The following is a 20,292-nucleotide window of genomic DNA, read 5'->3' on the forward strand; positions in this document are numbered from 1 at the left end:
AAGTTCAATTATAATAAAAGAGATTTTTTGCTCACTATTAATATATTTTTTTTTTGTTCCATTTGAATCGGACTTGATCATTGGCATCATGGCATTTAAGATCTAGTTAATCAATGCAAAATCACCATTAGCATGCAAGATAAATATTTCCTAATCCCATAAAATTTTGTATATTTTCTATTTTTTTTTAATGTGATTTGCTATATTTTTTTGTCATTATTTATACTATTTCTTTAATTCTCATTCATGCTTTTTAACTTACCTTTTCATTTCAATCATATATTTCTCACTTTTTCATAAACAAATGTACTTTATCCATTCCACTATACTTGTAATATTTAACTTTTTACGCAATTCGATGTGTTTTTTGGATCATTTATATATTGAATTATACAAATCTAAAAAGTATAAAAAGTAAGTATTATGAAAGTATGCGATTAGACGATTCAAACAAGATCTCACTTAACTATATTTTTTATACACATTAGCCGCAATATATAAAATAATCTGAACCATGAATTGTGCCATAATCGTATGTAGCGAGTATTTCCAAACGGAGGAAGTATCACTTTTAATTTTCTCCATTTTCTTGGAATTTACTATTCTCACAGTAGGTTAATGTACTTGTAATTATGCGCATTCACACTACTAGTCCAATGGATTTTCGTGTGAGAGGGCGTATTAGAGTATATAACCTATCTTAAAACCTCAACCATCAGCTTAAACTTACCATCAGCTTAAACTTTTGATTGAAATGGTTCTATAACCACAGTATGTTAATGTACTTGTAATTGTTGTGAGACGGGCCGATTAGTCAGAAAAGGCAAAAAGAAGGTGATTAAAAGTAATAATAGACATGATTACATGATAAAGGCATAATTACGCGTGAGTCTAAGACAGCTGAAAGCCTGAAAAGAAAAGGATTACTAGACAATCGAGAAATGAACATGTTTTTGTATTTGACAATTTGTTGATCACAAGATAAGGAGGTTGGCCACTATATAGTCTTTGCTAATCAAATCCTACTAAACATCACTCACACCTAACTATACTCGTGTCATATGGATTCACATCTTTATTTGATTTACATCTTTATTTGATTTGCTCCCCGTTCCATATTGCGTGGGCCAAATAAACTTTTATACAAATTATGTATTTGTTAGATCGTCTATGTCTAGAATTTACATAACTAAAATTATATAAATTTGATATTTTAAAAACATACGACGAGACGAATAAAATAAGATCTCACATGACTATGTTTTATTCTCGTATAATAGCCGAAATATGTAAATTATTGTCAAATGATAAATAGTGCAAAAGTTGGCTTTGTGCAAGTAATATGGAACGGAGGAAGTATTTAATAGATTAGGGGATGGAGTAAAAATTGACAATTTTTTTTAAAGGTTCTGTACATTTTTAAATATGATATTTTTCTAACTTTGTATCTTTAAACACTTAGCATATACTATGTAATTTTATACCAACTATCAAGATCCTCATTTTTTTGAAACCTTATACAGTCAAACATGTTGAATATAATCAAAACTTCTACTATTAGATTATTGAAATTTTTGCTCCTAACAATGCTGAAAATTTGAAAAAAATAAGATTATTTAACAACTTTATTCCAAAAACGAGCTTCGTTCAAACTTTATTCCCAAAATAAGCGTCTTTGGCTCCAAAGCTAGGCCTGGTGTATACTCGCTCTTACTAACATCGAATTAAAACAAATGGTCAAAATTTTAGTCAAGGGATATGTCGTTGTTACTTACAGCGACCTAATGTTTGACTGGTCAACAAGGTCAAGTCGCTGTTAGTAACAGCGACTTCATGCATGTTAAATTTTTCAGTTCTCCTTCTTCCTCATTTCAGTTTACTTCTTCATTCAACCTACATGATCTCCCTCTTCTTTCTACCATTAAAATCAACTTCAATCCTTCAATTAATCTCATCAAATTCCAAGTTTCTACTACTAATTAGTTCTGTCATCTTTCTACATTCACTTAAGGTACTAATTTTTGTATTTATTTTCTTTTTTCGAAAAATTAGGGCTCACAAATTCTTAATCAACTTTCACATAAATGTAGGTTCATTAACTTGCAATTTACTACTTCTTGTTGATCTACAGCTTATTGAGATACCTTTTTATTATAAATTTTTTAATTCTTGTTGTTTTTAAAATGTATGTCATTTATAGTGGTCCTATAATATCAAACTCTATGAATATGTCAAATGTACTTGTTATTTGCCATGATCTTCATATTGAGGTTGTTTGTTCATGAATTTAATGTAGAAAATGTTTTAGTTTAATGTAGAGAATGTTTGAATGCAAACCCTAAATTTGAGTTTAATTTAGAGAATGTTTGAATGTAAAACCTAAATTTAATCAATGTTGTTATGTAATATATATTTATGAACTTGATGGTGATGTTGATTTTGTACGTATTGTTGTAGAAATGGCTTCATTTCGTGTGACTGTTGTATGTTTTTCGAATGGTTCAATTCAATCAAGTAGTAGCAATGTTAAGTATGTTGGGGGAAGACGTAAACTGTTTGCATGCAACTCAAACATGGATTTGAATGAATTTAAACATCTTATATGCTCTAAGATTGGCATTGAAATTACAAGAAGTACTGTTAATGTAAGTTTTAAGTACAATATGAGTGGAGAATTGTTAGCTCTTCCGGTTGAGGATGAGGAGGCTATAGATGCAATGTGGGAGTACTCAAAGTCTACCTCTATTCCTTCTTTAGAATTATATGTAGAAGAGGTACCCCTAGGGAATCAAGATGTCAATGTTGTAGAAACAAATGCATTCCTGAATGTAATTTCTTCTGCTCCTTCTCATACGCCCTTCCCTATCCAAGAAACCCAAAATTCCATTATGCCATCTTCCTCTTCTCCTTCTAATGAACCCAATCCACTTCAAATTCAAGTCTCAAATGATGATACTTTTAACTTAGAAGATACAAATGAGCCTTGAGGTGATGTTAATAGTGAGAGTAATGAATTCGTTGAAGCTCCTTCTGAGGACGATGTGGGTGTTGACGAGGAGGCTCTAGCTAATGACATGAGTTTAGGCAACATTCCAACAATCATTGCTCCTACACCTTATGCACTAGTTCCCCCTCTAGATGAACATGATGAGGACAACTCTTGGAGATCTTGGGCTTGTGATACAACCTACACCGATGAAGGAGAGTTTCAAAAGGGTATGATGTTTGATAACAAGGATGCGTTGTTGGATGCTGTTAGATTGTATCATATTCGTAGGAACGTTGAGTACCGAACTGAGACTTCAAATCAAACCGTGCTCACCTTGAAGTGTAAGAGAAGGTGTGTTTGGAGGCTTAGGGCTAGGAAGAGCTCCTATTCACCTTAATGGGAGATTGTTACATATAAAGGGAAGCATGGGGGTTGTGTATTAAGTACTGAAAATGTGTCAGCTGGACACATTCATTTGACATCTTCTGTGATTAACAATCTTATTAGAAATTGTGTTGCTGAAGACTCATCAATTAAGGTCTCTGTGGTGCGAAAAATGGTGAAAGACCAATTTGGTGTCGAAGTGCCCTATAAGCGGACATGGTGTACTAAAAAACAAGCCCATCTCTCCATCTATGGGACATGGGAAGATTCTTATCCTCTTCTTCCACGCTTCTTGAAAGCAATGCAAGTTTCTAACCCCGGGACTGTAGTTGAGTGGTTCTTTAAGAAAGATAATGATATTGGTGTGTACGTCCGTCCTAGTATTAGAACTTTTCAACGTGTGTTCTGGGAAAATGCTGTTATCACACGTTGAGTGGTTCTTGTCCTAGTATTAGATGTATATATTTTTATCGTATTATTACACGTTTATTATGAATGAAATGATGTTAAATACTCAGAGTTTTCGGCGATGAATCATTCCGCCAAGAATGCAGTATGAATTTAATCAAAAACAAACAGACAATCATATTCAAATAGGGAAAATGCTCTCGAAAATTCAACACAATTTCATTCATGTTCAACGAATCCATATCAAATTACATAGTTCATTCGTTAAGTTAAACTACCGCCGTTAACTAATATTGCTTCTTCAACTTTCTCATAATTCTTTCAGTCTCTTCTTTCCTACGTTCCATATCATCTATTTGTCTCTTGAGATTCAATGCCTCATCTTTAAGCTCTTGTTTTTCTTTTTCAAGCGATTTGGTACCCTTCGGAGCAACCCACTTAAAGTACGTGCATCCGAATCGTTCATCCAAGTAGAAAATACAAGCAACAAAATCACGGCCAGGATCGACGTCGCTCCAATCTGTATTAATCTCAACTTCATAACCACAATCACAAAGCTCTTCAATAGAATGCTCCTGTGACATCTACGGAACACATATGATATAGTAACATAAGTAAACATTCAAAAATAATATTAACATTTATAAATTGAGAATAATACTAACATAATACTTTATGTTACCTTCAAAATCGATTAACTAGAACAAGAATGATGGAGTTTGGATACAATGAAGTAGGGAGATGATGGAGTTATTTATAGAACATAATAACAACGGCTATTTTCAACTTCATTACGGCTATTTTTCAATTTTACAACGGCTAGTTTAAATCATACAAAATGATCAATAAAAGTCAAACCAGGTCAAGTGTTAAGTCGTTGTTACTAACAGCGACTTAATAGTTTGACCAGTCAACCATTAAGTCGCTGTTAGCAACAGCGACTTGGCCCTGGACTAAATTTTTGACCATTTCTTTCATTTCGCTGTTAGTAAGTGTGAGTATACACCAAGCCTAGGTTTGAAGACAAAAACGCTTATTTTGAGAATAAAGTTTGAACAAAGCTTATTTTTTAAATAAAATTATTAAATAATCTTATTTTTTTCAAATTTTCAACAATGCTAAAGTTAACTTAAATTCTCTTTCTACGGCCATTCATTTCATGATTCTCATAATTTGATCCGGATAGAAATCTAAAATATAATCGCTCACAAAGTCAATAGCTCTGGTAAATAACCGCTAGCTAAGTTGCTAACAATATATGCAGTAGTTCTAAAAATTGAATTGATATAACTATTTTCAAAGAAAAAGTATTATCCCAAAATTTTTTTAAATGTAATAATAACCGCTATTATCACTATTTTTTTTACACAGAATTTGAGACTTTTTTTAAAGACGGTTCTAAAAAGCCCAATTTAAATCTTATTATGTTAATTTGAAAAAAAAAAATTGACGCGTGCGTGAAGTGAAATGTAAAAAGTCATATAATATATTTTGGGTTATAACGTAATATATTTGATGTTATACTAGCATATATTTGGGGTTTATAACTAACTTATTTGGGGTTATAAAATAATATATTTAAAGTTATAACAATATATATATATATATATATATATATATATATATATATATATATATATATATATATATATATATATATATATATATATATATATATATATATATATATATATATATATATATATATATTTGAGGTTATAACATAATATATTTGGGATTATGACGTAATATATTTAGAGTTGTAGCAATATATATTTGAGGGTATAATATAATATATATATATATATGGGGTTATAACAACATATATTTAGAGTTATAACATAATATATTTGGTGTTATAAAAATACTATATCTTCAAACACAGACCATTATATACCCAATCAAATATATTATATTATAACCCCAAATATATTTTGTTATAACTACAAATATATGTTATTATAACCCCAAATAAATTATGTTATAACCTCAAAAATATATAATGTTATAACTTCAAATATATTATGTTATAACCCCAAATAAATTATGTTATAACCTACAAAATATATAATGTTAGAACTTCAAATATATTATGCTATAACCTCAAATAAATTATGTTATAACCACCAAATATATGTTGGTATAACCACAAATATATAACTACAAATATATTATATTATAACCCCAAATAAATGTTATTATAACCCCAACTATATTATGTGACTTTTCACATTCCACTTTATACACGCGCGTCAATTTTTTTTAAATTAACATAAATTAGATTTAGGCTTGACTTTTGAAAGTCATTTTTAGAAAAGACGGTCTCTTAAGAGAGAGATTTATTTTATTATATTAAAATGTTCTCATACACAACGATTAACGACCAAAACTCCTCTGACACTCAACAAGTAAAGAAATTCAAATATCCAATTTCATATAAATATATAAATGTGCGAAAAAAAGTAATCATATGCATAAAATATTATTTTATCCATGCAAATGTGTGTTCAAAATGAATCAATGTTTATACAACATGCACGGTGCACCGATGACTTCTTCAGCATATTATCAGACCTAACAACTTAGGAGAGAGTAGTTTTACCAAATTATAGGAGTAATACTTTGCGGAGAATATATGAAATAATATTGCTAAAGAAAAATTATAATTTACATTAATAATAGTGAATTGTCAATCATCAACATATAAATTTAACTACGACAAAAAATAAACACAAATAAATAAAAAAAAATTATAAAAATATGCATGATTGTGATTAAATCAACTATTGTTAAAATCAAAATAATAAAAGTATAGGTTTACTTGGCTAGTTACTAAATGGGTGTTAACAATTAGCTTTTTTATTGGCTTTTTGGTTAACTTTTGATTTTTAGTTTTTTGTTAGTCAAATAGTCAATAAATGTGTTTGATAAATGATTATTAAGCTAAGAATAAAAAAACTTTTCATAGTAGAGGTTTTTTTCATTAACTTTTGGTTTTTACCTACTTTTTTCTAATAATAACTTACAACCAAAAAATAATTTTTGCTAAATATATATATGTCCATAGCAATTGACTTAAAACAAGTGACTTATCGATCAAAACTTTCAGTTGGTCAAGCCAACAATTTCAGCTAAAAACTTTAACTAACAACTATTTTCCAAACAGGCCAATAGGTTATATATAATTAATGTAGGATATTAATTATTATTTAAAAAAAGAATATGATTACCTAACTAACAAAAAACGCAAAAACATAAATAAATCGTAAGAAATCGCAATAAATCGAAAGAAATCGCAAGAAAAATGAGTGAACTCATAACAAGAATAATCGAAGCAAAAAAAGCCCTAGTTTCCAGTGAACTCAGAAAAGAAGAATCAAAAGAAGCCCTAATTCCCAGTGAACAATTGAAAGAACAATGGATTTAAAAGATCAAGAGAAGGATTTGAAGAAATGAAGAAAGAACAAGAGAAGGATTGGCGGGAAGTGCCCTAAGTTCCAGTGAACAAATGAAGAAAATTTAAAAATAAGAAAAATAACGGGAATGCCTATCATAATTAACCTGTGCGTGCGATTTTGAATCGTTAGATTAAAATCTTATGATTCCTATGGTTAAGATTGTGGTTCTCATAGTTCTCATATACACATAGTTTTCACCTGAACTTTTGCCCCTCTCTCTCTCTCTATATATATATATATATATAAAGAATATCAACTATAATTTATTACTTTTACTTAATCTCTCTATTTTATATTATTTATTATAGTTCAATTAAAATCATAAAAAAAATTTATAAATATAACAATTAATATGAAGCGGAACAACCATCAATTAAGACGTGAAGGGAATATAATGAATGTGCTTAGTAGCATAATGGTTCCCATAATTGTTGGGCGTGGACTAAGTAATAATTCTTAGCATGATGATTGATGAGACGTTCATCCAATGCGCTCAATTATTTATTATCATTAACACCTATGACCTATCTATGCCCTTAATCGTAGGCTTTTGTTTTTTCTAATTATTTCTATCCCTATTCATTACATAATTTGCATTATGAAATGACTAAATAAATACCAAACGAAAAGTTTAACTTAACTCTAAAAAAAAATAAAAAATTGGCTAGAAAATTTCTCCCAATAAAAGAAAAAGAAATGGTCTTCCTATTAATGATGGTTAGAATCAAATCACTCTCACAAAGATGTAAAGGTGGTTGAAGAACATATGGCATAGATTTTGCTTTGTTATGGTTCCGCATTGCAACATTTGCTTCTACTTACACCATGATATATGCTTCTTTTTTGCAGCCTTCGGCTATGTGGCTATGTGCCTATGTATACTTGTACTCCTTTTCTTTTGTGTATGTAATACTGACTTTATTTTTTCCAATGATTTACATCTTTCTATAAATATTAATTTCAGTGTCATTTTTTATATTTTGTATGCTCTAGGCAAATAAGTAGATAAGGGCCCTCCCTGTAAAAGATCGATTCTGATCTTTAATAAGCACTTAAAAAAAATAAGAAAGACGAATCCCTTTATATTGAAAAAAATAGTTTTTTTTTTCATGATTTATCTTCTTTCTTTCTCAAACGTGACTTCTTCCTATAAATATTTATTGTACACTCGTAGATTATACCTGAAATTAGCCCCCTATGTATGTTGGGCCCTGAACGGCGACACTCCTAATTTCCTACCCCAGAAACGGCCCTGATTAATTTGTAGTTAGTATTAAATGTGATCAACAAGTAAATGGATGCAATAAAAAAATAAATGAATTTTTGAGTGAGATTAAAATTATCAAAAGTAAAAAAGGTAAAAACTCAGAAAATTTTAAAATAGAAAATAATTGCAAATAAAATAGAAAAGAGGGAGAAAGAAAAGACCTCATGTTATTATTTGTGATAATATCACCTTTATGAAAAGCAAAGCACATTATATTCATGCACGCAGTAGTCCATCCTTGTATTAAAAAAGAATATATAGAATCCTGCATTTTTTTTTATTTTTATGGTAATAATATGATATATGGAATCCTTAGAATAATTAATTTATAAATAGGTATTTAATTATATTACCTATAGGAATATTGATATAGAATGAGATAATGTTGCGCTATTAATTAATCAACAAAATTTAATTGCAAAGATAGTAATAGAAATAGTTGTATCAATTATTCAAACTTGAAAATGCTAATCTTCCACTAATACAACCAACAATAAAAGATTTCAAATGTTCAACAACCACCCATTTTAAATCCAAAATGGTCCCTATGTCATGATGCCATCATTTGTGCACATTTCTAAACACTCCTACTCATGTTCATTGTTCAGTACTATGTACTCATATCATTATTAAAGATGGTTATTCGGATTATCGAATCAATTTCAAATTTAATATTTTAGATTTTTTAATTGAATTTTATATCCACATTGATTTTTACATGATTTAAAATTAATTTAAAGTCAGATCAAATTAAATATCATTACAAAGTCAGATAGATAACAAATCGTCACGTTTATTTTCAACACCTATATCTCAATAACATAATTCTCCCACTCCAAAATTCCACACCAAAGTGTCTCTTCCCTACTATACAATCATATAACATTATTACTTCTATTTTGGCCCATATTTCTCCCCAAAACTCCTTCTATAAATTCACACTTAACACAACTCACACTCTCACAACTTTCATCCCTTAGCTATAATCTCTTTTAAACAAATCCTCTCATCTAGAATTAAGATATCATTAGGTCATTTTAATTCTCTATTTTCTAAGCATTTGTCATGGCCAAGAAAATAGCTTCCTTAGCCCTACTCGTGGTGATTGTCATGGTGGTGTTACTAGTGGAGACACCAACCACCAAGGCAGTTACTTGTAGTCCGGTGCAACTAAGCCCTTGCGCTCCGGCAATCATATCTAGCCAACCACCATCAAGCGTATGTTGTTCAAAATTGAAGGAGCAAAAACCTTGCCTTTGTACATACTACAGAAACCCTACACTAAGACAATATATTAACTCCCCTGGTGCTAAACGTGTAGCTTCCACTTGTAAAGTGAGCGTTAAATGTTAAATATAGTATTTATTAGACTATTTTAACCTTCGTAATTAAGGTCATAATCATTACATAATAGTGATTAAGAAGGCTATGGGGTGGTTTATTAAATAAGTCATTATAGTTTAAATTTACATTTGTGTTGGGATTATATAAAAGTCATGATGCAAGTATGTGTACGTACATGTTATGTATACTTTGTGGGTTGGATTTTCTTTCATATGTTGGCTTATTTGTGTATTCTTATCATTTAATATGAAGAAAAAGCAACTATTGTAAGCATAATTGCTATGGTTTTTCCTCTATCCACTGAAATTTAGCTTTTTTTTAGTCTGTATTATTAAAATTGTATTATTTTTATTTTTAGTTATGATTGGTATTTTTTTAATTGTCATTCATATATTTAATTACTTTTTTATCTCGTCCACATATTTTTCTCACTACCTCACAATATTTATTTTTGACTTTTTTTGTTACACAATAAATATCTATAGAGAAAATTTAGTGAAACCCGAAAAAGTCGTAAACACAATTTATCTCTTATTATTTCTGATGTTTGTGTGATTCGGGAATCGATACTCAACTATTCTAACTAACGAAAATTTTTGTATGGTTTGAAACAATTTCGTTTTCGGTTCACTTGTTTAAACTTATGTATTAGCCTTATGGAAGGCACTTTCCACCTACCAGACTTATAATAGGAAGTATAATTTTATTTATTATAAAAGAAAAATTATTCAATTTACAGAATATTTGCATCAACTCATATAAGACATTGGACTTTAATTCTTACTGTGGAAATACCTTTTAATACATGACACCGTGACGCTGGTTCGATTGTAACGCTGGTTCGATTATAGAGTGTTTGGGAATTGGTTGTTAATTGTTGGTTTTTTAAGTTAATTTGTTTGATCAGTTAGAAATTGTAGTTTTTTTTATTGGCTTTTAAGTTAAATGAAAATTAGTTGTTTATAGAGATATTTGATAAATTTAGATATTAGATATTGGTTGTTTATTAGAGAAAAAATGAGTCAATAAGCCAAAAGCCAACAAAAAAAACTAACTGAAGTAATTTTTTTATTTTGGCTTAAAAGTTAACTTTAGAGCTAACATAATAGCCATTCCAAACACTACACTTTTTTTATTGTTTAACCAACCAACAAGCCAAAAGCCAAATATAAACAAAAAAGTTAAGCAAAAAGCCATTTACCAAATATAATCGTGATCCGTTGAATATTCTTCAATGTTAGTCCTCCTTTTAGTACAAGAAAAATATAATAATAATAAACTTTTTAAAAAGATTTCCTAAAATTAACATCACGAAATTTTAATTCGCTAAATAAGTATGTTCGTGTCCGAATATAAGGTCAGGGTTTGTTTTTTGGAAATTAAAATTTTCCAAAACTTATTTTATAATTTTTTTAAAAAAATATTTTTTAAATTTTCTCACTACAACTTTACATGATGACTATGAACAATCACACATGAGATGTATAAACACTCAACATATAACGAGTTAGTTCCTTCGAAGAGTCTTAAGAGTCATATTTTGAACCGCTTTTCAAGAAATACTACTCAAACACACTTTGAACGACAAGTTTAATGGACAAGACTCACTTATGTTTAAACGAATTCATTTAAGAAAATAAATTGAGGTAGCTAATATTTTCAATGTCTCAAAAGTTTATATACAAAAAAAAAGATAGGATTATTAAGCTCAATAAAGCTTAGAGATTAACCGATTATTAATTAATCTCTAATTAATGACTTTCTCATAAAAATAACTTTCAATATCTTACATCAAAACATATACTACTTCAATAGGTGCAATACTTGAATCAATACACAACTACTCAATAAAATTACGATGAATCACGTTAGAAACCGCTTAAAAGCTAAAAGCTCACAAAAGAGTCATTGTATTATATTTATCTTTCTAATATGAAAATTTTTAGGCTTTTCACTAAAAAAACTGTTAGGCTTTTAGAAAGTAACAAAATCAAAAATCACAACATTCAGCCCGTTTTGTAGAGATCGTCTCACCGTGAGACGGGTTCATATAAACGGCTCATCAATAAAAAAAATATTAAAAAAACAAAAAAATGAATTCTTACTTGTACAGAAAGCGATTTTTTTATTAGTTTAAACTGTCTCAATTAAAATCATCTCATAATGAGACGAGTTCAATGGTTAATTAGTGAACAATATTTCACATACTATAGCTCCAACAACCCACTTAGATGAAAATGGACCCCTTGAATAAGATGCCATTATTTGTGCACACTTCTTAACAACACTCATTTTCACGGCTCACGCTTACACTACCACTAACTATTGTCCACCTCCAAATCCAAATTCCTACATCCAAGTGTCCCCAATCATCATCCCTTTTTCTTCCCCTTTTTCCTATTCCCCTCTATAAATTCAAACCCTATACTCCACAAATTTCTCACTACACATTACACTTAAACTACATTAACTTGTTATTGAACCATCTTAATCCTCACTTGTACCTTGTGATCATCATGGCAAAGAATGTCGCTATCGACCGCCTTGCACTACTTGTCGTGGTTGTCGCTGCACTGTTACTAATCGCGATACCAGTATCAGAGGCGGTTACGTGTAGTCCAGTTCAACTAAGCCCTTGTGCTCCAGCAATTATGTCCAACAAACCACCATCGGGAGCATGTTGTCAAAAATTAAGGCAACAAAAGCCTTGCCTATGTGGGTACTACAAAAACCCTACTCTTAAGCGTTATATTAACTCTCCTGGCGCTAAGCGTGTGGCTTCCACTTGTAGGGTCAGTGTTAGGTGTTAAATGGACATTTTATCTAAAAAATTTATACTTCTCTGTTCCGTCGAATTTAACCACTTTATATAAATTCTCATGTTAAGAATAAAATTCAAATTAACGGAATTGAGGAGTTAAGTATAATAGTAATACTTAAGCCTTTGATTACTATATGTGACCAAGGATGAAAAGAGTGTACTTTTAAAAATAAGGTTATCTATTGTTTTTGTTGTTATTTACCTAATGTATTAGGTTTTGTGGTATGAAAATGCGGCATATATCATATGTATGTATACGTGCATGCTGTATAGTTGTACGCGAAAATCTTTCTATTTATAAAGATCTTATATTTTAGTTATATTCTAGTATAATGTATGGAGTGTGGTCCTTATAAAAGTAGAAGAATATGTACTTTAAAAGTTTATTATGTATAAATTAGTAAATTTTGTAAAATTATATTAATGTGATCAATGATCAATTAAAAAAAATAACTTTATAGGTTCGTCTCATGATAAAATAGTATATTGTCTTTTTTTATTTTTCAAAATCCAATAAATAAATTATAGATAATTTTTAAAGTAAAAGTAAAACATACTTCTAACTTTTATAAAAAAATTCAAAGCTCAGCAGCGCAGATATTGTAGTCCTTCAATCGGACTTCAAGTGGCGGACCCAATCGGCCACGAAAGCGCAAATATCATCACAGCTTTGAAATACATGCACCAGCCGGGAATCGAACCCGGGTCTGTACCGTGGCAGGGTACTATTCTACCACTAGACCACTGGTGCTTTGTGTTATATTTATATCTTTATAATATATATATATTTGTATGGAATAAAACATACAAAACTCAATTGGGCTTTTTTTTTTTAAGGAAACTTTATTATGTTCTAAAGCTTGTTGGGACTTTCTTAAAAAAAAAAAAAAAAAAAAGCTTGTTGGGACTTGGGAGTAAATGGGTCAAGTTAGTCTGCTGAGTGTTGGCATTTCTAGTGGACAATGGAAGAAAAGAATTACAACTGTCAAAATAAAATTTTTTATTTATATCACAAATTAAAAACAAAAATAACTTTATTTATCCTTATTTTAATAATGCTTTTGGTTTTCATATTTTTCACTAACTTTATTTTCATATTTTTATATTTTTTACGAACTTTTTAAATGTTTTCCACCAACTTTATAATAAAAATTGTAAGTTTTATTTTCTCTATGAACTTTCTTTTAATATTTTTATATTGTTGATGGTCTCTAAGAATAAACAATTGATGATGTGAATCCAAAAAATTGTCAAAATAAACAAATACTTCAAAAAATTACTAATTAAAATTTCAAATTATTAACCCATTGTTTTTCAATCGAATTTATAATAAGTTTTGTTTGGACATAAAAATTAATGTTTATAAACACAAATACTATTATATTATTCTCCATTGAAATATCAATATTCACAAATTATTATGAGAAACGATTTCTTTAAGAAACGAATTAGATATATAGGCTAAATAATTTAATTAATACAAATTAAAATAAAATATAAATATAAACTTCTTATTTTAAATTTATTTTTTTAAATAACCGTAATTAATATTTACGGAACCACTAAAACTTTTCAAGCATCAAAGATCACTACACAACACATTTTTCAAGATTTTTTTGGTGAATACAACCAACATATCCAAAAATTAGGAGCATGTAAACCCTCTTCCAATTTCATTCCTGCAATCAATCTTCAATCCAATGACTGCATCTTTCTTTCTTTCTTCTTCAAACTTCCAATATGTCTCAACTCAATTTCCTGAATTTTCTCCTTCTCAATCTTTTTCCTCCACCACTAAAACCCTTATCTTGAAAATCCCAAAACCCCTCAATTCTATCTCCTCCAATGCTGCTTCTTTCTTGCTCAAAGATCACTCCTTTTCTTCCAATCACACTAAGAAAAACAGTAATTCAAGTGATGAGGATGAAATTAGTGAAGATTATGATGATGAAGAAAGGAAAAACATTAGAGGAGATTCAAATTCTGGCAAGAATATGATTAAAATGCCTACTGCTCCATGGATGAAAGCTCCAATCTTTCTTCCTTCTGATGAAGTTTTAGACCTTTCAAAACCCAATTTAAGGAAGAAAAGAACCTCCATTGTTAAATCCAATAAAGATTATAAATCACTTACTGAGAAAATTAGTGGAAGAATGGGTAAGAAAGTAGTGAAGAAAATTGTTCAAAGAATTGAAAGACTTCAACTTGGCAATAATTTGGTTGATACTCAGAAAAATTGGGATGATACCCAGAAAATTATGGGTGTTTTTAGAAGTGGGTTTTTATCTGATGATGAAATGGAGTCAAAATTTAGGCGTAAAATGCCATGGGAGAAGGAAGAGAAGTTGGTTTTCAGGAGGATGAAGAAAGAGAAAGTTATGACAAGTGCTGACCTTATTCTTGATCAAGAGTTGTTGAAGAGATTGAGAAAAGAGGCTTCAAAGATGAGGAAATGGGTTAAAGTGAAGAAAGCTGGTGTAACTCAAACTATTGTGGATGAAATTTTGTCTATATGGGCTAATAATGAGCTTGTTATGATCAAATTTGATTTGCCTTTGTGTAGGAACATGGATAGAGCAAGGGAAATTGTAGAGGTTTGTTGCTACTTATGCTCTAGTTTAGTAATCTTTGACTGTATAATACTCCCTAGGTGATGTAATTATATTAAGTGATCATGTATTAAATTGTGTTTGCAACAAGTCAATAAGATTTAGTAAGAAATGGAGGATTGGTATATTGACATATATTAAGGATCATGTTTCATGTTTTTTTGATAATTCAATGCTGTTTTAGTGTTTCATGACTTGTAAGTTTTAAGTGCCTGTTTATGGTATTTCTTTCCTATTTGGGCAAGTTCTCTTTGATTCCACTGAACTGAACTTGTTACACTGAACAAGAACATTTCATGGCTCCAACATAAGCGGAATTTGGGGTTGGATGTATGCAATAATACCCTTGTTAATGATAATAAAGAGGTTTTTTGTGATTGACTCAACTTGCTAACACCGAAGTGAATAGAGGTGTACATTCAAACATTCAGGAGGGTTTAGGGTATGATATATTGGGTTAGGTCAATTTAGATTCTTGTGCGTATGTAAATATCCTGGCAACCTGATTTGATTTTTATAGGTCGAATTGAGTCATATTCGGTTTAAGGTTAATCAGGTCAATTTTGGACAACTCTAGAAGTAAATTGAAAACATGAAAGAATATATACTTTTGCTGGTTCTAATTGATTTGATTAGTGCTCACTATTTCAGTGAACTAAATTATGTAATCTTGCTTGATGTTCTGGTTAGGATTGTATGATCCATGAAACATGTCATGTATCATAACTTTGATATTTTCTTTATTTTATGTTATTCAGATTAAAACCGGCGGATTAGTTGTTTCGAGTAGGAAAGATAGTCTGGTTGTATACAGAGGATGCGATTATCAGCCAACAAGATGGCGTCAAAAGATATATGTTGGATCTGTAGGTGTACGGCAGACGCCTAGCTTCACTACTGATGATGGCTTGGATATTAATATCACTGATAGGTCACTTTATGAGAGGGAGGGTGATAGATTATTGGATGGCTTGGGACCTCGATATGTTGACTGGTGGTATCCGAAGCCCTTGCCTGTGGATGGAGATCTGCTACCGGAGGTAGTTCCAGGATTTAGTCCTCCAATTAGGCGTTGCCCACCTCGTGTTCGGACCCAATTGACAGATGATGAACTAACTTACCTGAGGAATTTCGCTCGCCCTTTACCTGTTCACTTTGTTCTCGGTAATGTCTTGGTGTTTCTAAGGCTAGTATCCTGATTTCCAATATCTCATTTTTCGAGTATTTTAGATTTTTCAATGAAATGGGCTAAAAGGGAGAGCAAATAGGATATACGACCTCATCTTCATGAATGCCCCATGCCCCCATTACTTTCATGTGTTGTCCCAATAGAGAGTGATAGCACTAGGAGATAGTATGGCTCCACTTGGCATCTTTTTGATTCTTGATCAAGAGTTTTTGTACTTCTCAATGTACCTGAAATGAAATTTGATCCGATACAAGAAATTGAAACGAAAACAAGAAATGTTAACTTTAGAGTTTTGTAAACGTAGGAAACATGGGTACAATTTTAATTTACTAACAAAAAATCAAATAAGTAAAAAGGTGAGAAAAGAAAATGGCTAAAAAGTAAAAGATAAGGAAAAAAAAAGAAAAAAGAAAAGAAGGGCTTTAGTATTAAAAATTAGTATATGTTTTTGGGCTTTAAAAAATCATTTGAGGAATGTAGGTTCTAAAACGTTAATCTAGATTTTCGGAAACAAATGTTCCGAAACGAGATTCGTTTGGAAGTTTTCGGTTACTGGTAACTACAGTACGTCTATCCTCTAGGTGCAATGATATGGAGTTTACTTGGTGTTGTTGTCCTTTACTAGCTATTCGGAGTATCCTTTGTGTTGTCTATTCTCGCTAATTACTTATCGGGTTTTCTTTTATCTTTTCTTCTCTAGGAAGAAACTCCAAACTTCAAGGTCTTGCTGTTGCCATCTTGAAATTATGGGAGAAAAGTGTCATTGCCAAAATTGCTGTGAAGTGGGGTGTTCCAAATACCAATAATGAACTCATGGCCTCTGAGCTTAAGGCAAGTCGCTTGCCGTTAAAGTTTTATTTGTATTTGTATGTCGTTCTAGATTTTAGATGCATCAGTTGCTGAAGTTGTCTTTTCCTTGATATATATTATCTCTTTACATTAGATAGTATTGGAAAATAAAGGGCTTTGTGTTTTGTGACATGAATTATAGTTATTTAGAACTTTTGTGAGTGTATAAAGACAGTTCCGGAATCTTTGGCTCACCCGTTCGATTAGAATCTTTGTCCTCACTTGTTTGGCAGTTTGATTTGTGGCCCGAGTCCAGTGTCACATGATTAGCTAATATCCTCACGAATTTTGAATCAAAAAAGGTGAATTATGGTCGGGTTTGGGCTATTCTTGGGCAAATTTAAGCGGTTCGCGAATTCAAAAGGCGAATTAGCTAGCGAATTATGTTACACTGGGCCCGACTTATCCATGATCACCTACCCCTGCCTGAAAAAGCCAATGTTTCGAATATCTAATCAGACATTAAAATTAAATGTGTTTTTCATGAAGGATTGAAGTCTGAGTCATACTTCTGCAGCGTCTTACAGGAGGAGTTCTCTTACTGCGTAACAAGTTCTTTATCGTTCTCTACAGAGGCAAGGATTTCTTACCACGCAATGCAGCTGACGTAGTAGTCGAGAGAGAAATGGAGCTCAAACAATGGCAACTTCATGAAGAAGATGCACGGCTTAGAGCGGCTGAGACTCTCGATTTTAAAGATGAAACGGCGGATAAAAGCACCGTTGGGACTTATTCTGAATTTCAACATATACAAACAATTTGCAAAAACGTACAAATCAGTAGTGCGGCCGAAGTGAAATTAGAAGCTGAAAGAGAACGATTAGAGAAGGAATTACGAAAAAATGAGAACAAACTTGCCATTGTGAGAGCCCGATTTGTTATTCTGTTTACAGATTTTAGTTCCATTTGCCTCTCCCATAATATTTTGATGTGTTGAATTTGCAGCTTAAAGTCAAAATTGAGAAGGCAGAAAATGAGTTATGGAAATTAGATTCGGCATGGAAGCCTTCTAAACCAAAAGGCGATCAAGAATCAATTACCGAGGAGGAGAGACTGTGTTTTCGGACGATGGGTTTGAAGCTGGACAAAGTTCTTGAATTGGGTTAGAAATGACTTACCATTATATCTCCTTTTTGTTTGTAGCTATTCTATTTGTCTAAAAATGATTATCGATATTATATGTTGTGGAAGTGTCTCTTTGTTTGTCAATGGCATGAGGTCTCGTTTAGGTCGGTGAATCCATAGAAACATTTTGCAACTTGTGTTGTTGCAACTCGTTTCGCAGACATCGCGATGTGAATTGTTAACTTCAAAAAAATTCATTGTATCATATCAGTTCAAGTTTTCTAGAACTTATATTTAAAATAAAACTTATAATAGACTAGTCGAAACCTAATAAATACTCCTTAGAAAGACTATAACGACTAATATGTTAGAATAACTACTTATACAGTTATACTCCATGATTTTAAATCATACGTTACGTAACGGGGTTTTGCGAAATGGTAAGCCGTCATGTAATGGAACGGCCTCATTTTTATTCGTAGATGAATCTAAGTTTTTGATTATGAAGTACTTTGCAGTCGAATTTTTGAGATTTTCACTTTGGTCTGGGTTTGTTAAGGTTGGTTTGGTTGGTTTGAAATGCATTTCTCCTTTCAATTGGTTTTTCGTAGGCATTCAAGATTTGGTCACGTGTCATTTAGTGGCATTGAGGGTAATGGAATGTTGTTGTTCACAGGGAGGCGAGGGGTATTTGATGGAGTTATAGAAGGCATACATCAGCACTGGAAGCACAGGGAATTAGTGAAAGTTATTTCAATGCAGAGAACATATGTACAGGTTGTTGATACTGCTAAAATACTCGAAACTGAGAGTGGCGGAATACTAGTATCCATCGAGAAGCTAAAGAAAGGCCACGGTATAATAATCTACCGTGGGAAGAACTACAAGCGTCCCGTATATTGTGGTGAAAATCTTCTCGATAAAAAGAAAGCACTGGAACGATCTCTTGAAATGCAAAGACTCGGAGTGAGTATAGCTTTTAAAACTAACATTTTCCTTTCGGAACTTTTGTTGGCCTTAACTATTGGTGTTCAATGGGCCCGTCTCCCATTTTGAGCCCTTATCCGGCCCGTTTTTAGAATGGTTTTGTAAGGGCCCCTATCCATCCCCGCCCGGCCCATATCCGGACCATTGAACATCCCTAGTCTTAACAAGGTTCAGATTGACTTATCTGTTTCATCCTCTTTTGCATCAGTCCCTTAAATTTTTTGCATATCTACGGGATAAGGAAATCGCAGACTTGAAGCTCAAACTCGTAAGTTCATCTTTAATCTTCAAACCTTGATTATTCTCCTAAACTTTGTCGAAGTTACCACTGTATAAGTTCACGATTATCTGTTTGCTTTCTCCTGTCCCAATAGTGAATTAGTGATTGATACTTCCGCAGGCTGATTTGGAGAAGAGGCACAGCAAAAACAGTTGAATTGGTCGTCAGAAAATTTAGCGTTCGTTAAATTTGAATATGCCTTGATCTGACGGGAAGAAGAAAGTTTCGATACTGTTAGCCTTCGGATCTTGCTTTAAGTTGATATTTTTAGAGTTTCGACTCTTGCGACTGTGCTCTTAGCAAATTGGCTTAAATTGTTTTAGCAGGCAAAGCCGTGTAAGATGTTTGTACATAAAATATCACACTTGTATTGTATGAAAATCCAATGCAACTTCATGTGGAAACTGTATGCAACTCGTAGTTTCTTTGCATAGTTGATTATAAAGGTGCGTATATGAAACCTGAATCGGAAAAATCCAATTATGATCCAATCGGACTCTAATGATACAAGCATAAAAACGAACGTAACAAAATATTGTTTATGTTAACGTAACTCCAACCCGCTTTCTTGGCATGAAATGATGAATATATATAGATGTATAAGCACGACTAAAAGCGCTATTTCAAATCGAGCAAGAGCTT

At 31.4% G+C, this 20,292-nt stretch overlaps 3 protein-coding genes and 2 non-coding genes across 5 annotated transcripts; 3 read left to right on the plus strand and 2 right to left on the minus strand.

The window, feature by feature from the left end:
- Nucleotides 1-9,454: 9,454 nt before the first annotated feature.
- LOC130804105 (non-specific lipid-transfer protein 2-like) lies at nucleotides 9,455-9,992 on the plus strand. Its single transcript, XM_057668434.1, has one exon. The coding sequence runs from the start codon at nucleotides 9,572-9,574 to the stop codon at nucleotides 9,857-9,859; it is 288 nt and encodes a 95-aa protein (XP_057524417.1). The 5' UTR covers nucleotides 9,455-9,571; the 3' UTR covers nucleotides 9,860-9,992.
- A 2,281-nt stretch (nucleotides 9,993-12,273) lies between these two features.
- Nucleotides 12,274-13,131, plus strand: LOC130804095 (non-specific lipid-transfer protein 2-like). Its single transcript, XM_057668423.1, has one exon. The coding sequence runs from the start codon at nucleotides 12,367-12,369 to the stop codon at nucleotides 12,658-12,660; it is 294 nt and encodes a 97-aa protein (XP_057524406.1). The 5' UTR covers nucleotides 12,274-12,366; the 3' UTR covers nucleotides 12,661-13,131.
- Nucleotides 13,132-13,252: 121 nt separating this feature from the next.
- On the minus strand, nucleotides 13,253-13,342 carry LOC130804930 (small nucleolar RNA snoR114). The gene has a single exon (XR_009040108.1). It is a non-coding gene; the product is annotated as a small nucleolar RNA snoR114 (small nucleolar RNA).
- A 9-nt stretch (nucleotides 13,343-13,351) lies between these two features.
- Nucleotides 13,352-13,422, minus strand: TRNAG-GCC (transfer RNA glycine (anticodon GCC)). The gene has a single exon. It is a non-coding gene; the product is annotated as a tRNA-Gly (tRNA).
- An 809-nt stretch (nucleotides 13,423-14,231) lies between these two features.
- LOC130803478 (chloroplastic group IIA intron splicing facilitator CRS1, chloroplastic) lies at nucleotides 14,232-20,103 on the plus strand. The gene is made up of 8 exons (XM_057667590.1): nucleotides 14,232-15,265; nucleotides 16,039-16,444; nucleotides 17,170-17,300; nucleotides 17,836-18,180; nucleotides 18,264-18,420; nucleotides 19,060-19,349; nucleotides 19,579-19,638; nucleotides 19,771-20,103. The coding sequence occupies exons 1-8, from the start codon at nucleotides 14,372-14,374 to the stop codon at nucleotides 19,804-19,806; spliced, it is 2,319 nt and encodes a 772-aa protein (XP_057523573.1). The 5' UTR covers nucleotides 14,232-14,371; the 3' UTR covers nucleotides 19,807-20,103.
- The last annotated feature ends 189 nt before the right edge of the window (nucleotides 20,104-20,292 follow it).

The sequence above is a fragment of the Amaranthus tricolor genome, chromosome 17 (assembly GCF_026212465.1).
Source record: "Amaranthus tricolor cultivar Red isolate AtriRed21 chromosome 17, ASM2621246v1, whole genome shotgun sequence".
Classification (NCBI taxonomy): domain Eukaryota; kingdom Viridiplantae; phylum Streptophyta; class Magnoliopsida; order Caryophyllales; family Amaranthaceae; genus Amaranthus; species Amaranthus tricolor.

Coding starts and splice junctions, on each gene's coding strand:
- LOC130803478 (XM_057667590.1), top strand. CDS start 14,372: ATGACTGCATCTTTCTTTCTTTCTTCTTCAAACTTCCAATATGTCTCA. Junction 17,301..17,835: donor TCATGGCCTCTGAGCTTAAG/GCAAGTCGCTTG, acceptor ATACTTCTGCAG/CGTCTTACAGGAGGAGTTCT. Junction 18,421..19,059: donor GGACAAAGTTCTTGAATTGG/GTTAGAAATGAC, acceptor TGTTGTTCACAG/GGAGGCGAGGGGTATTTGAT.
- LOC130804095 (XM_057668423.1), top strand. CDS start 12,367: ATGGCAAAGAATGTCGCTATCGACCGCCTTGCACTACTTGTCGTGGTT.
- LOC130804105 (XM_057668434.1), top strand. CDS start 9,572: ATGGCCAAGAAAATAGCTTCCTTAGCCCTACTCGTGGTGATTGTCATG.